Source organism: Electrophorus electricus, chromosome 7, assembly GCF_013358815.1.
Source record: "Electrophorus electricus isolate fEleEle1 chromosome 7, fEleEle1.pri, whole genome shotgun sequence".
NCBI classification, from domain to species: Eukaryota; Metazoa; Chordata; class Actinopteri; order Gymnotiformes; family Gymnotidae; genus Electrophorus; species Electrophorus electricus.
This window is the reverse complement of record NC_049541.1, coordinates 4,824,669-4,841,350: the sequence shown is the minus strand read 5'-3', so window position 1 is coordinate 4,841,350 and position 16,682 is coordinate 4,824,669. Positions and strand designations below refer to the sequence as shown.

Genomic DNA, 16,682 nt, shown 5'->3' with positions numbered 1-16,682 from the left:
CGCGATTACAGGTTCTGCCATAGCAACAGCGAGAGACTGTAATGCTGGAATGGTGAGGCGGGCTGCCAAGGCAGGCCGTGTCAACACACATTTATTCTTATACATAACAAAACCCGAAAACAAAGCAAGAAAACCAGACAAACGTGAAACCATGAAAACCAGACAAAAGCACTAAACAGGACTCAAAATACAGTAGAGCATCTACTAACAGCTTGCATGGGTTCATTCACCGACAAGGACCGACTAATACACAATGAATTATATATACATGTTAATGATGACTAACAAGGGACAGGTGTAACCGACTAACAAGGGAGGGGCGTGTGGCACACATGAACGCCGGCACACGGGCATGAGGAGGTGTTAAGGAGGAGGTGGCCAGGCCGCGACAGAGACCGTCTACGCAAAGTGTGAAACTTTGTGGTGCCTCAACCACACCTCATGTTAATATTCTAGTGTTCACCTACCTGTAGCACCAACCAGACAGCAAACCTGTGTACTCTGCTGAAACACCCAGGGCTTACGCTTCCTCCACATAAAGCTGTTTTAGGCAGAGGTTTGTCAAACCAATGATTTACACTGGCATCGTCTGATGGAAAACAAAGCGACACTGGTTTGAAGCTAGAGGCCAGTGTAGTGGTCTTTGGTTTCCATTCACTCTTCCTCCAGGACAGAAGGGAACCTTCATTATGTCTATAGGAAGTGTTTCTCAGTGGGAGTGTTCTGAGATAGCGGTCCGCGTAAGATAATTACTCTCCAAATTTGCACCGTTCCTCAGAGCAGAGTGATAAAGAGAACATCTCACTTTCAAATTTCGGTGGTCTATAAATGTATATTCAGCCACTTTGAATGCCGCTTATAAAAAGAGTAGCTTTTAACCTCTCAGACTCTGGGTGTTTCCACACTGATATTTTTCACTTTAGCAATAGCTTATGTTAGCTTCTCTGTTGTTACTGAAATGTTTATAGAATTTCTAAATAATTTGCCCTAACATTAATAAGTTAATAATAAGAGGTTCATAATACAGACATGCATATCAGTAACTACGTTTTGGATCCAAAATATTAGTTTGAACCTGTAGTATATCAGGATAACATCTGTGGTTGTCTCTATAATGTGGTTCAGAGAGTAAATATGTGCAGTGTATTTCTGTGTGTGTGTGTTTGTGTTTCAGAGATGACCTTTACCGTGTGGAACTGGATCATGTTTCGGGAGATGAGATGTTCTACAGCAAAGTGAGTGTTTCTCTCTCATATACAAGTTTTCACACTTATACGTGTGTGTGTGTGTGTGTGTGTGTGTGTGTGTGTGTGTGTGTGCATGTGTGTGTGAGTGTGTATATACATGTATACGTGCATGTATGTGCACGTGTGTGTGTGTGTGTGTGTGTGTGTGTGTGTGTGTGTGTGTGTGTGTGTGTGTGTGTATACATGTGTGCGTGTGTGTGTGTGTGTGTGTGTGTGTGTGTGTGTGTTTGAAAGTGTAACAGATGTTAACTACCTTCCTCTCACTCCTACAGAAGCGTACTTGGGAATCCAATAGGAATGACATTCGCATCTGCAGGATGAAGGGCAAACATGAAGTAAGCATTCACCGCCGCAAAAGGGGCTTTCTGTAGGTGTTCAGCGCTGCCAAACGTCTGGCCATATTTAACGCTCCTAAAACATCTGAGAAATAGTCCTCCATGAGTATTCCGTGCAGGAAAACTCCTGAAACGTGCTCCCCGGTGGGCGTTCAGCTCAACATTCCGTCCTGCCAGACGGCTCAGTCATGGTTCTCGGGTGGGTGTTCACCACCGCTAAACGCTAAAGCGTTAAACCTCTGCGCTTGGAAGATGGCAAACCCCTAGCTTTCGCAAGTGGCGTATGGGAGAAACTTCTAGAACACATACACGTACAGACGTGTGTACACACATCCTCGGCAGCGTGGCCTTTCCCCTGTAGCCTCCTGGAGATTTTTGCTGGTTTCCATGGTGATGACCCTGACTGTAAACGTGGCTGCAGGTTATGGACACACACTCGCCTGTTTCTCTTTGATCTTCACTGACAAATTGGGTCTTCTCCTAAAGTTCAAGGGCTAATGACAACAGAGCAGCCTCCTACACTGCCGTAGGGAGCGGAGTGTGTGAGCGGAGTGTGTGAGTGGAGTGTGTGAGCCGAGTGTGTGAGCCGAGTGTGTGAGCAGAGTGTGTTAGACAATACTGAGTCTCCAGGGGATTGAAGTCAAGCTAGGAAGTTATTGTTATTGTTAAACAAGAGCTAACCTTCAAGTGAGATCTGCCTGTTGTCCATGCTGCTACTCTGACCATTCTTATCACGCATGCACACACACACACACACACACACACACACACACACACACACACACACACACACACACACACACTCTCACACAGAACTGTCACTTTAAACGCACACATCCATGTCTCAGGCTCATTTAACTGCTTCATTTAGTCCACTACTCTTGTGTTTTCTTTCTTTTTCTTTCTGCCTGTCTCCCTCTCTCGCTCTCCTTCTCTCTGTCTCGGCCTCTCACTCTCGTTCTCTCCGCGTCTCCCCCAATGAGACAGTAATGTCTATGATTACTGTTTTCTTGATAACCCATCAGCCTCCTTTTCACACTGCTCATCATAAGACATAAAGAGAAGAAGAATTGAGAATCAGAGAAAGTGAGAGAGAGGGAGGGAGAGAGAGAGAGAGAGAGAGAGAGAGAGAGAGAGGGAGGGAGGGAGAGAGGGAGGGAGAGAGGGAGGGAGGCCACGCCTACTTTGTTGACTATGTAACATCACATTGAAGATCCCCATGCTACACTGATGGCAAAGTGTGATCTCGGGGAGTCAGTAAAGAGACACTAATGAGACAATGGCATGGCAGTGGGGAAATCAAATCCAAGGATAAGTGAGGCAGTCTCAGCTGTTGGCTGTGTTGTGCGCATGTATTGTATGTCACAGAAAACCGGGACCCTTGTTTACAGCTATTAGCCTCATTAGGGTAAATGACTGTTAGATGAAAGAGATAGCAAATAGATTAACGTCAGTTCCCCACACTCACAAAACACACACACACACACACACGTTGTGACATATACAGTACACAAAGACTCAAATATCACACATGCACACACATAGAAACACATACACAAGCTTAACTGTATCCCTACAGATAGAGTGTGTGTAGTGTGCAAAGTGCAGTGTGTAATGTGATGTGTGTGTGCTCTAAGTAATTGTGGTGGTAATTAAATACTTCTGACTGTCTAATCCTGGAGGACATGTGTGCATAAAAGGGATGGAAATTCAATATGCTTATTTGAGCTCCCATTGTGCGGGCACAAACACACACACACACACACACACACACGCACACACACGCATGCATGCATCCTTGCATACACACAGATCAAGCTATCAAACAGGTTTGTTTGGACAAGGAGTGAAAGGTTATCACGTACATCGAGCCTGGATCGAAAGCACTTAGCTGTTGAGCACTTGGAGAAGTAAAAACAGGTTTAAAATCACAATAAAAGCGTTAAATGCTGGGATAGTGGAGATCCATACTTCATCGCTCACAAAGGTCATGTGTGGGTGGGAAAATGAATGTTCTTAATCGGTGAAACATTAAGAAAAGCAAGTAATGTTGAAGATGACGGGACAGCTGTGTGTTTCTGTGTGTGTGTGTGTGTGTGTGTGTGTGTGTGTGTGCGCACCCGTGTGTGTCTGTGTGTGTGTGCACGTGTGTCTGTGTGTGTCTGTGTGTGCGTGTGTGTGTGTGCGTGTGTGTGCGTGTGTGTGTGTGTGCGTGTGTGTGTGTGCGTGCGTGTGTGTGTGTGTCTGTGTGTCTGTGTCTGTGTGTGTTTGTGTGTCTGTGTGTGTGTTTCTGTGTGTGTGTCTGTTTCTGTGTGTGTGTGTGCGCGTGTGTGTGTGTGTGTGTGTGTGTGTGTGTGCGCGTGTGTGTCTGTGTCTGTGTGTGTGTCTGTGTGCAATTCTGTGTGTGTGTGTGTATGTGTTTCTGTGTGTGTGTGTGTGTGTGTGTGTGTGTGTGTTTTTGTGTGTGTGTGTGTGTTTCTGTGTGTGTGTGTGTGTGTGTGTTTTTGTGTGTGTGTGTGTGTTTCTGTGTGAGTGTGTGTGTGTGTGTGTGTTTCTGTGTGTGTGTGTGTGTTTCTGTGTGTGAGTGTGTGTGTGTGTGTGTGTGTGTGTGTGTGTGTGTGTGTGTGTGTGTGTGTGAAGGGCATTAAACATGCACTAACCTCTTCTTTTTTCTGTCTAATAGCGGAGCTCGTAAAAATAGAGGATCTCTGTGTTATCCTCTTCAGTCTTTTCCTTGCTAGGGAGAGGAGAGAAGCCACAAGCGCTAGCAGGAGGGGTCTGACCCACTGCCAAAAAGCACAGGTGGCGCTTTGTCAACGACGTGTCAGGGGGGACCGAGCAAAATGAGACAAACAGGAGGGGGGGGTGCAGAGAGGATGGATGGATGGGCACAGTATGAGAGAGACCGAGAGAGAGAGACAGAGTCAGAATCAGGGGGGACGAAGAAAAAAGAAAGAGAATGTAACATCGATGTAAGCAGGTGGGAGGATAGTCTGTGTAGGAGGCGCAAAAGGTGGCAGAGTCTATGGGGAGGAGCATACGGGGGGAGGAGTCTGTGGGGAGGAGGATGCAGGGGGAGGAGTTTATAGGGAGGCTTTTCATTACTCTAGAGAGAGAGATTGTGTAGGTGAGGCAAGAATTAAAAACACATTCATAATTTTGTGTGTGTGTGTGTGTGTGTGTGTGTGTGTGTGTGTGTGCAGACCTCCCGTGATTATACTCTGCACAATTATTTCCAGTGCACTTATTAGAAGTACAATGCAGGATCTCACAGCCCTAAAGAATAATTAAGGGTCAATCGCTCTCAGTTGTTCTGTGTTTATGGCATATGATATGTGGAGCAGAATAGCATGAAGTGAGAGGACAGAGGTCTTCACATTAGCCTCACTGCACGTCCCGCGTCAACACTTGCTCCAGGATCTCTGCTTTGGATCTTCTTATTTTTTGTTTATTTTGGCATAATTGGTCGAAAATGTGACTGTGGTATTTGGAGAATTTTGAGACGCTATTTTTGCACATGCAAATGCCAGGAGGAATGAGAATGTCTTCTGTGAAACACGCACGCCAATTCCCGACTATATAGTGATCATCAGTAACGCCGGTTCTCAGCCCTCAAGATAATCACCTCTGAGGGCCTGCCCTCAGTCTGAACTCCCTGTGAGGCCAGTTGCACCAGGAGGCCCAGCCAAACTCAATGCACAATCAAACAGTCAGGCCCCAGGACAGAGCCGCACCATGGGGACTCTACTGCTGTGGTTTCAAGGAAAACATAGAATGTGTTCAAAGGGTTCCTCTGATGTGTACCAATGAACCCAAGAACTCCTACCTTATGAATGTACAGCCTTGTTCATTTCATAGTCTGATATAACAGCAAAGCCCGCAATGTTGTGTCTGAAAGAAAGAGTTAAAGTGAACAATCTCCCCTCCTTTACCATCAAAGGCAACTCCATGGCATAAAAGGGCTTGTATGCTTCCCAAGCCTGTGTTCTACTGGGGGTGGGGGGGGTTAATTATGGTATGAAGTGTACTGAGGAGCGAGACACAGGGGGAGCTTTGTGATGGAGCTCTGTGGTGGAGCTCTGTGGTGGAGCTCTGTGGTGGAGCTCTGTGGTGGAGCCCATTTTATGACATACTTTGCAGCAATTACATGACTGGAGGTGCCACTCAAAAAAAACCCAAAACACACTTTCTATAAATATCATGTAATCATGTGTCGCTGTCCTCTGGTCCATCAGATGATCACAATTGCACATTTATCTCCCTCTTTCTTTCCCCCATTTATCACTTTTCTTGGGGGCGGCGGGGGGGGGGGTTCTCTCTCACTCTCTCTCTCACCCTCTCTCCCTCTCTCTCTCCCTCCCTCCCTCTCTCTCGCTCTCTGCTCCAGGAGGAGTGTCGTAACTATATGAAGGTCCTGCTCAGTCAGCCCGACGGCCTCTTCGTGTGCGGGACCAATGCCTTCAACCCGCTGTGCGCCAATTACACCGTAAGTGACCCCTCTGTCATCCCCACACCTCCCTCCGCAGTAGCGTCTCACCAGGCAAACGTGCGGCGGAGTTGAGAAAGCAGGGCCTACGGGGTGGTACACTGTGCTACGTTAAACAACGATGTACAACTGGTTGGCGTTTGTAATTGTACCAGTATTGTGTAAGACTTAAAGAAAGCAATCACACACACACACACACACACACACACACACCTCTCCACCCCACACACACCTCTCATGGCCTGGCGTCTTGGAAGCTGCCGGTGGAAAGGTGTAATCAGCTGCTCTGTTATGGTGTTTTTCATATGGATGCCGTTTTTCCTCGAACATCTTTCCAAATGAGCAGTTTGGAATATGGTGTTAAAGGTTTTTATTTTCTCACAGCTAAGGCCTCTCTTTGTGTGCGTGCGTGTGTGCGTGCGTGTGTGCGTGCGTGTGTGCGTGCGTGTGTGTAGAGAGTGAATACATTCAGAGATTTCTAACAGAGATTCACACTGCTTGTTCTGCTGGCTTTCGGAAAGCTCAGCTCTAACATGGAAATATATTGATTTAATCTTTTGTATTAGATAAAAAGCAGAAAACCCAATCTCTCTTTGTAAGGGTATTGATAGGCTATGTCAGAGCTCTGGTCATGATGGGAATACAGTGTTTCAGGGTGGAGCCCAATGTGTGGGAACTCAGCGGATCTGATTTCTGATACTTCAGATTCATCTTTAGACTTTATCCCTGCAGCCGGCGGCTACGATAGCTAGCTACAGTAGGTAAAGGGCTTGGATGTGTGGTGGTTTCCTGTACCCGTGAAGAAGTGAGTAAGTGTTTGTTTCTTACCCAATGTGCATGTGTGTGTATGTGTGTTTTCAGAGAGACACTCTGGAAATGGTAGGAGAACCCATCAGCGGAATGGCACGATGTCCCTATGACCCCAAACATGCAAACGTGGCCCTATTTGCAGGTGCACGCGCGTGCACACAGACACACACACACACTCACAGATGCATGCACAAAAATTCTTCACTTCTCTTCCTGTCTGCATTTAAATCACCACTTTAGAATATGTTTAAATGTGCACAGTGAATTGTATTAAACTAGTAATTCAATTTATGAGGTGAGATTTTCTGCAGTGCTTTTCTCTACCAAGACACCTCTTTCCCTATATTATAATTGAACCACTCGGCAAACGGGAATACCCAACTGTTGACATGACTTTTATTGTGTAACAGGTCTGTTAACACATGCGACATATTTTATGGTCATTCACAATTGCTTCCGTGTGCTCTTTGTCTTTGGCCCAGAGGGTAGCCTGTTCACCGGTACAGTGACGGACTTCCTGGCTATCGATGCTGTCATCTACCGCAGCTTGGGAGATAGTCCTGCCCTCCGCACAATCAAACATGATTCTAAGTGGTTTAGAGGTATGTCAGTCTTAGTACGGCCTTTGCTGTTGGTTTGAGCGCCAGAACTCTGATGCACCCATGGTAGAGCTGACCTGCATATAGATTCAGTGATAAATTGTATGTCGGTGGTCCTGTAATGGCATTTCATTCCAAAGTAATTACTTTTCCACTATAGATTACAAGTACAATGAAGTAATAGTTACATTTCTACTTCGGATTACGAGTACAACCAAAGGTTAATGGGATTTCTCAAATGTTACTGTGGAATTCCAAAGAATTGTAGCCACTCTACATAACAATAATCACACTCACAAACCTCATACTTGTTGCCAATCTTTCCAAATAAAATGTGTTTTCACAACGGGAATAAACTCAAAAGTAGATTCTGGTTTGCGGCCTCCGGCACTGCATTACAAGTTCATGCGTTGTGGCAAAGGTTGAAGGTTCACAGAGCTGCAGGCTTTATTCAGAAAACAGTCCCGGCAGCTGTGTTTCACCACGTAGTCCATTTAAACGGAGGAGAGAGATCGAGACCTCAGAGCCACTTAGACCCTCTCGCAATGTCTGCTGTTACTGCCCTACTAGCTATATACACTCTATGAACAGAGGTTTTATCGGTTTATTGTGCTCTCTCTCTCTCTCTCTCTCTCTCTCTCTGTTTCTGTGTGTGTGTCTTTCCCTCTCTGTCTCCCTGATGTTGTGCTGATGTTGTTATTATGGCTGTGGTGGACTTACATAATTTGTAGGCAACTGCGGTTATTTATCTGAACTCAACTGTGGATTAGAGAGCCATAAGTGTGTGTGTGTGTGTGTGTGTGTGTGTGTGTGTGTGTGCATGTGTGCATTTGAATGCATATGAGTGCTTGTGTGTTTATGTGAGTGTATGCTTGCATACTGTAGGCTCAGAAATAGTGCTTGACAGCACACATAATTAATGCCAGTTTTTCTTGTCTGTCTGTGTGTGTGTGTATGTGTGTGTGTGTGTGTGTGTGTGTGTGTGTGTGTGTGCGCGTGTATGTGCATGTGCATGCACGTGTGTATGCGCATCACATTTCCTGTGTGCATCCGTGTGTGTGTGCATGTGCGTCTCAGAACCATTCTTTGTGAGTGCAGTGGAGTGGGGACCTCATATCTACTTCTTCTTCAGAGAGATGGCCATGGAGTTCAACTACCTGGAGAAGGTAAGACGGTTAAAGCCGAAAGAGCGGTCACACTCAAAGAACTTTGAATTATTCATATTTCAGCATAAGACTTTTATGTGTTTATGACTCCTTATTTCAGCAGACATCATCTGTGTTTTTACATGTGTGTGTGTGTGTGTGTTTGTTCATATCCATTTGTATGTGTGTTTTGTTTTACGTTTCAGGTGATGGTGTCACGTGTGGCGCGTGTATGTAAGGGTGACCTGGGCGGATCCCAGCGCGTCCTGGAGAAGCAGTGGACGTCGTTCCTGAAGGCTAGGCTGAATTGCTCCATCCCGGGAGACTCCCACTTCTACTTTAACCTGCTCCAGGCTACCAGCCCCATCATCCGAATGCATGGCCGAGACATCATACTGGGTGTCTTCTCCACCCCCCCCAACAGGTACAGGCCAAAGCACCTGCGCTGGGCTTCAGGCCCTTACCGTCAATATCTTCCCATTTTGCTCCAGACAAAACAGAGTGTTATGGTACAACACGGTGTACAACACAGAGTTATGGTACAACACAGAGTACAACACACAGTTAGGGTACAACACAGAGTACAACACAGAGTTAGGGTACAACACGGTGTACAACACAGAGTTAGGGTACAACACAGAATACAACACAGAGTTAGGGTACAACACGGTGTACAACACAGAGTTATGGTACAATACAGAGTACAACACACAGTTATGGTACAACACGGTGTACAACACAGAGTTAGGGAACAACACAGAGTTAGGGAACAACACAGAGTTAGGGTACAACACGATGTACAACACAGAGTTAGGGTACAACACGGTGTACAACACACAGTTAGGGTACAACACGAGTACAACACAGAGTTAGGGTACAACACGAGTACAACACAGAGTTAGGGTACAACACAATGTACAACACAGAGTTAGGGTACAACACGAGTATAACACAGAATTAGGGTACAACACAGAGTATAACAGAGTTAGAGTACAACATGATGTACAACACAGAGTTATGGTACAATACAGAGTACAACACACAGTTATGGTACAACACAGAGTACAACACACAGTTAGGGTACAACACGGTGTACAACACAGAGTTAGGGAACAACACAGAGTTAGGGAACAACACAGAGTTAGGGAACAACACAGAGTTAGGGTACAACATGGTGTACAACACACAGTTAGGGTACAACACGAGTATAACACAGAGTTAGGGTACAACACGAGTATAACACAGAGTTATGGTACAATACAGAGTACAACACACATTTATGGTACAACACAGAGTACAACACACAGTTAGGGTACAACATGATGTACAACACAGAGTTAGGGTACAACACGGTGTACAACACAGAGTTAGGGTACAACACGATGTACAACACAGAGTTAGGGTACAACACGATGTACAACACAGAGTTAGGGTACAACACGGTGTACAACACAGAGTTAGGGTACAACACGATGTACAACACAGAGTTAGGGTACAACACAGAGTTAGGGTACAACACGGTGTACAACACACAGTTAGGGTACAACACAGAGTATAACATGGAGAGCTAGGGCTCCGTTTCTCTGGACTAAAGGAAAGCTAATTTTATTTCATTTTGTTGACAATGATTACATTTGTTTAGAATTTCCTATTTAACCTTTCTTTTTTCTTTAATTATAATAGTTTCATTTTCATTTTACTACAATAACTCTAATATACACACAGAACCCCCGCCACACACACACACACACACACACACACACAAACACTGACAAACACATAAAGATATAATGTAGATAAGACCTAAGCCACAACAATATCATTATGCAAAATAACTATATCCTTTTTATTTAACTTTTCATTTTCAAGTTTCCATTTTGTTTGTTTACCCCACCCACCCACATGCACACACATACACACACACAAACAGTGTCAGGCACTCATATAATAGCAATAAGCAGGCTACAACAATATCATGCAAAATATTTTAAAAATTAGGTATTTTAGAAACAGCATAAATGGTCAGAGAAGGTAATTTAACAAAGGAACAAAAAACACAGAAGAGGAAGAGGAGTTTAAACCATCTTGGACATTACACGGTCCACTGCTGAAAGAGGGTTCCATAATGACATTGAAAACTAACGAGAGAGTGAATCCAAATGCAAGAGGTTTTACTGACGTCTTGGAACAGGTCGGAGTGAAAACCAGGCGTCATACTCGATGTTCAGAATGATAAGGTGTTGTGTGGTGTGGGTGGCGTTCGAGGTCAGTCCAGTCCAGGGTCGGTAACGAGTCCAGGCAGTGTTTGGAGGTCAGGCAGAAGGCTGGATCTGAAAGGTTGGCTGAGTTCGGTAACCAGGACAACTGGCAGACAAAAGGAAGACACGGCACACGACACGTCAGTGGCAATGCTTTGCGAAGTGTCATGCGTCGGAGGGGATTTAAACAGGGAGCCCTGAGTAGGAGTGGGAATGGGATTCAGGTGTGCCTCATTAGCTTCCGGGTGAGCTCGATCGAACGCCACGGTAGGGAGAGGAGGTGGGCGTGGCAGGTGCTTGGTCAGACCCGGAGAAACGTCCTGCGCGAGCACAAAATATCCTCAGAAAATATACAGCTCATCACACAGGTGAGGCCTTTGCATTGACGTCCATTATCTCCTAGGCAATGGAGAGCCCTTATTGCGAGACTTTCGCCTTACGCAGAGCCAAAATGTCTGCCCGACACCTGAAAGAGCCACAAGCAAGCCACACTTTGTGCCTGACTCTAACGTCTCCTTGGAAACTGGGAATAATGTTCTTCTCGGGCGAGGCTCAACCGAAAAAGCCAGTCGGTAGACTAAACATATTAAAATGAGCAGGGCTTATGGCCCTGCTGCTCCAACCTAGCTAGAGCTGCTCGTGCGCAGCAGTGAAACCAGAACGTGCCGTTCCTTAACCGCGACACGTCACCCCGCAGTTCCAAAGCAGGTGAAGGCTTTACACACAGTACCATTGGGAGCGAACGGCTGCTATACGGATGTATAAAGGAAGCAAGAGAAAGGAGACAGCGCTAAGTCGTGAGACGGCGGTATTAACGCAGGGTTTTGGGGGGGGGGGGGGGGGGCTTATAAAAAGCGGATGTGTCAGTCTGGCACTTTGTGCCTGATGCCAGAGGAGATTCACTGGAGTACATAATGAACCTGAAATTGTGCTCTGCCTCCTGCCAGCTCCGTGTCTTCTACTGCGATCTCTGCACACACACTAACACGAATGTTAAGCCCTTCCATTTGCCAAGTACAGTGTGTGGGAGCTGTAATTGTTCTGGTATTTTACATATTACAGTGTGTTCTACCAGGGTCACTCTTATCATTTTCAATTTCGCTCTGAAGTCTAGCGGCCGGAAGAAATATTCCAAAATAGACCGCAGTCATGTCTGGTATCGATTACACAGTTATACGATGACGAAAAAATATTACTGAAACATATAATGACTTTTTTTTGAAACAGTGGAAATGTCAGGTTTGGCAGAGAGGCACGCTCAGCATTGTATTACTGGGAGAGGTTTTTCCCTGCCCACGTCCTCATCCCAGACAGGCGTAAGAGTAGGAGCAGCAGCCTTTCAGGAACCTGCCGCTCCAGCAGGGCGAAAAATACTTTGATGAAAGAGGTGTTGGACAGCCCGGGGTTGGCATGGTGATGCTGGCGCTCCCGACGCTGGCCGTCGGCAACGGGTATGGCCCGGTGTCGGCCGCACCTGGCGCACTGGACACAGAGGCAAGTGCAACGCTGAGGTCATTTATGCAGTGACCATGTGATCAGGACGGAGGCCCAGATAGCGACAAAAGAGACAGACAGAGAGGCGATATAGATTATAGATTTTCGCGGTTTATAGTTTAGTAGGCAAACGCTAAAAGAAGAAGAAGGAGGGGGGCGTGGAGAGAGAGGGCAGCGAGAAGGAGGTTCGGTCAGTCTCTCAGGGCGGAGAATTATGAGGTTGTAGCTCATTGAGCTGACAGTTCATTGGCTAGACTGAAGATGAGGCCTCGGAGTTTCAGCAGCTTATTGGCTGAGTAGGCTTCTGGAAACCATGTCCATTCACTTACTGTGTCTCCATATCTCATTTCTGATATATCCCAGCGGAGCAGCCCAGCCTGCGGCTGCCAGCGTGGTCACGCCCTGGACGCGACATGCTTTTTGTCATCCTTGGATGGCCTACGTTTTATTCACAGGGCAGTTGTTGCAACATTGTTGCCATACCATCTACGTTTTTCTGCCTACCTTTTTGGTGATTTTTAAAATTATTTTAAGCATTTTTCATTATTAATTTCTCGGCTGGTCAATTGAACGTTGGTCGAAATATGGCAATTTGCGTAAATCTGAGAAGCAAAAGTGTGTGAATGAGTTTCGTCACATGGGTGTATGTGTGGGTGTGTGTCTGCTTATGTTCCTACTCCAATATGTGTGTGAGAGTGTGTGTAAGTATAAATGTGTTTGACTGTGTGTGTGTGTATATATGTGTTTGAGTGTGTGTGTGTGTATATTTGTTTGAGTGTGCACATGTATGTCTGTGTTTGAGTGTGTGTGTGTATATCTTTGGGTGTGTGTGGGTGACCACTGGTCTAGGTGTTAGAGGCCACAAGACAAATGAAAACACGTGTGAGGTGTAATAACTGTACAGTTGTATTGAGAGGAAAGGCGGCGTGGAAAAGCACGGCAGGTGATCAGAAAAAGAAAATTAAACAAAAATAAAAAATAAACAAAACTGCTAATCGGCCCACTAGACTAACCTCCCTAGAAAGAAAAGAACAAATCAAACAAGACATAGGCTGGGTCAAAAACAAAAGGCACTCGCCATGGACCTCGCGGTGAAGAACCCTGTGGGCGTATCCTCCAAACACCAGCCAATCGCAGCTTGCGATGATGTAATCAGACCAGGACACAGCCTACAACAAAAAGACAAAAGCGAAAACCCGAATGTGTGACAGCGTGCTCACTCACGTAGAACGAAAAGCGATGCTCCAAAATCCGTCTTGGACGTGACGCCCCCCCGAAAAGACAAGAACGTCGGAAGGAACTCTGAGGAGGAGTGTCCGCCAGCACGTCCTCACAGCCGCGTTTATGCCGCGTTTGTCCTCGCGCCGTCCGTGCATCTCTGAACAGGCCGTGCCGTTCGCATTGGTCTCTGGTTAGAGGTGTGCTCGCGATAGAGAAATTCAGAGGGCCGTGAACGGTACTCACGGCAATCCTACAAACTGGAATCAACATGCATCTCGGAGTACTGCAATGTTCACGGCAAGGTTGACACAAGAGCTAATTTAATGGGCCCCGTGCCTAAGTGAAAACCTACCATAGTCGTGTGGGTAAAAGGCTTAATGTATTACATTTTAACCAGGATTGTTAGGCAGAGCTACATGATGTAAACATTAGCACCACGCAAATTCACTGCAGGCACTACGTTTCCCTGCATGTCGCAGCATACGTCCAAATTTTTGAGTGGCTAACACGTTCAGTCAGGGTCTGTTTCAAGTTTCAAGTTTCAAGTTTGGTTTATTTGTCACATACATAGTCATACACAGTATAACTCGCAGTGAAATGGTTGAGAGTGCTCTGTCCAAACTGAGTTCTTTGTTTCTCTGCTCACTATAAGGAACTAACAATAGAAATTGACCCACGCGAGTGTTTAAAAGCTAGTCAGCCATGCAGAAGGCAAAATCATGATAAAGCCACACAATCATTTAACCTACCAAAAATACATATCAGACCACTAAAGGCATTGGTTATGTTAGCAAAACAATGCACTGCTAAGTGGGTGCAAAATAACACAAGCTTGAAAATGTGAATAATTATAATAATGTAATAATTCTGGTGTAATAATGTAATATCAAAGTTATCAAACTCGAGAGTAATAACAAGTGTAATTACAATGTAATAACAGAAATGTAATTACAATCTACTAAGGAACATGTACTAACAATGTAATAACAGAAGTGCAATAACTGCAATTAGAAAATTCTAATGTTATAAGGAACGTGTACTAACAATGTAATAACAAAAATGCAATTACAATGTAATAAGAAACATGTAAAACAATTTAATAACAGAAATGTAATTACAATGTAATAACAAAAGTGTAATAACAAAGTAATAACACAAGTGTAATAACAAGGCAATTTAGTAACACTACATAGTAACGTAAGGTGATAACATTGTAATAACATGTACATTTGTGAGCTATACCACTTTTTGTGCCCCTGATGCAAACAGTACCAGCAGATGGCCATCATCCCATTCACTACCTGACTCCAAACAGTACTTATGCAGCATCGACTTTAGCGTGCAAGGGAACCGCTGCAGTGCGCCCTGACATTCCGGATGGGAAGCGTTAGAAACTTGACCAATGGAGAGAGATTTCACAGCTAAACTTTAGAGTTAGAACCTTGGTCTGCTTGAACATGCTTCAGTAAACCTAAGTTGGACCAAGTTTAATCAAGAATTTTATGACAGCCCTAGCTCTCAGAGCGAGCAGTGGAAAGGCTCAATAAAACTGAGTAACGCTACACATCAGCGTTAGTAAATACTCATGACCTGACTTTGTCTTTGGCAAGGGCCCCACACAGTCCAGTAATATAGTCTCAAAAGCCTCACCTGTTAAACACCTGGGATGTGTGGGAGCTGCCGGAATAACCTGATTGGATTTTTCATTGAAAACTCTCATGTGTGTACATCCAGTAAACTATTTGTTCTGGCCCGAGATATTTATCTAAGTAGATATCAGTAAGAATGTCTGTACATGCGTTTGTGTGTGCATACATATTTACATGTGGGCATGTGTGTGTGCACTCTTGTGTGTGTATATTTTTAGACTTGTGTGTGTGTGCGTGTACATTTGTATGTTTTGCGTATGTGGGTGTATGTGTATGAGTGCACGTGTGTGTGCGCGTGTGTGTGCGCGTGTGTGTGCGCGTGTGTGTGTGCGTGTGTGTGTGCGCGTGTGTGTGTGCGTGTGTGTGTGTGTTTGGCACTGATATTCTCCATAAGGAGAGCAGACTGTAGTGAGGAGTGATGCACCAAAAGTCCCATCTACACTTCACTGCCCTGTTCCTGCCTGCTACTCCCTGACCCGATCGTCTGATGAATGAGTTTGAATCGTTTGAATGGCCTCCCTGACGGAGAGCACTTTAATCACTCCCATGGTCTGCCTCAGCATCCCCCGTTCACTCCTTGTTCACTGAAGTGGACCAAATGAGCAGGACAAAAAAAAAACAAAAAACAAACAAACAAAAAAATTGCACGAGAAGATAAGAAACCGAGGACAATAAGGGCATCCCGTAGTGTCAGCGGGTCAGTCTGCGCGGGCCCAGGATGTGTTCTAAAAGGGAGCAGGCCAGCAGGGCAGATTTGAGCTGCAGCCACTCCTCTGCCTGTGGGGAGTGTGGTTTTGGCAGGTGACGCTGCCCGCCCTCCGTTGGCCTGATGGCGGCCTCCCATCAGGACCCTTGTCAGGTGACAGGCGCCAAGCGGCAGCGTCTTCTTGGCCTGCTGCTCCGGCTGGGCTCAGCTTCAGAGCAGGGTCCCACCCCATATGCCACGCCCCCCCGGTTCCTGACCACGTCATTGGCCAGCGGCCAGCTCAGAGTGTCTCTTCTGGCAAGCACAGTGCGGGCGTGATATTTCGGGGGTTGGATGGGTCAGCTGGGTCTCAGCTCCGTTCGACTCAGCTCCGTACGACTCAGCTCCGTTCGACTCAGCTCCGTACGACTCAGCTCCGTACGACTCAGCTCCGTTCGACTCAGCTCCGTACGACTCAGCTCCGTTCGACTCAGCTCCGTACGACTCAGCTCCGTTCGACTCAGCTCCGTACGACTCAGCTCCGTTCGACTCAGCTCCGTACGACTCAGCTCCGTTCGACTCAGCTCCGTGCTTCTGCTGTCATGCGCTCAGTCTTGCACCTTCTTGCTTCACCGCTTCTTTCTTTTCCTCTGTCTGTCTTTTGTGCCCTTTGTCCCTTTGTCTGTTCTTTTTTCTTTCACCCTGTCTGTGTCCCATACCCCCCTTTCTGTCTCTCCCAGAGACAGTTGTCTG

The 16,682-nt window shown here is 45.9% G+C and overlaps 1 protein-coding gene across 1 annotated transcript in view; it reads left to right on the top strand.

Annotated features, from left to right (window-relative positions):
- The window catches only part of sema6ba (sema domain, transmembrane domain (TM), and cytoplasmic domain, (semaphorin) 6Ba), a 77,481-nt gene that overhangs the window by 48,429 nt on the left and 12,370 nt on the right, over nt 1-16,682 (top strand). Inside the window, exons 4-10 of the mRNA XM_027025064.2 lie at nt 1,175-1,235; nt 1,520-1,582; nt 5,970-6,068; nt 6,930-7,020; nt 7,361-7,480; nt 8,555-8,643; nt 8,829-9,046. Of these exons, the coding sequence (XP_026880865.2) occupies nt 1,175-1,235; nt 1,520-1,582; nt 5,970-6,068; nt 6,930-7,020; nt 7,361-7,480; nt 8,555-8,643; nt 8,829-9,046 (741 nt within the window). The remainder of the gene's footprint in view (nt 1-1,174; nt 1,236-1,519; nt 1,583-5,969; nt 6,069-6,929; nt 7,021-7,360; nt 7,481-8,554; nt 8,644-8,828; nt 9,047-16,682) is intronic.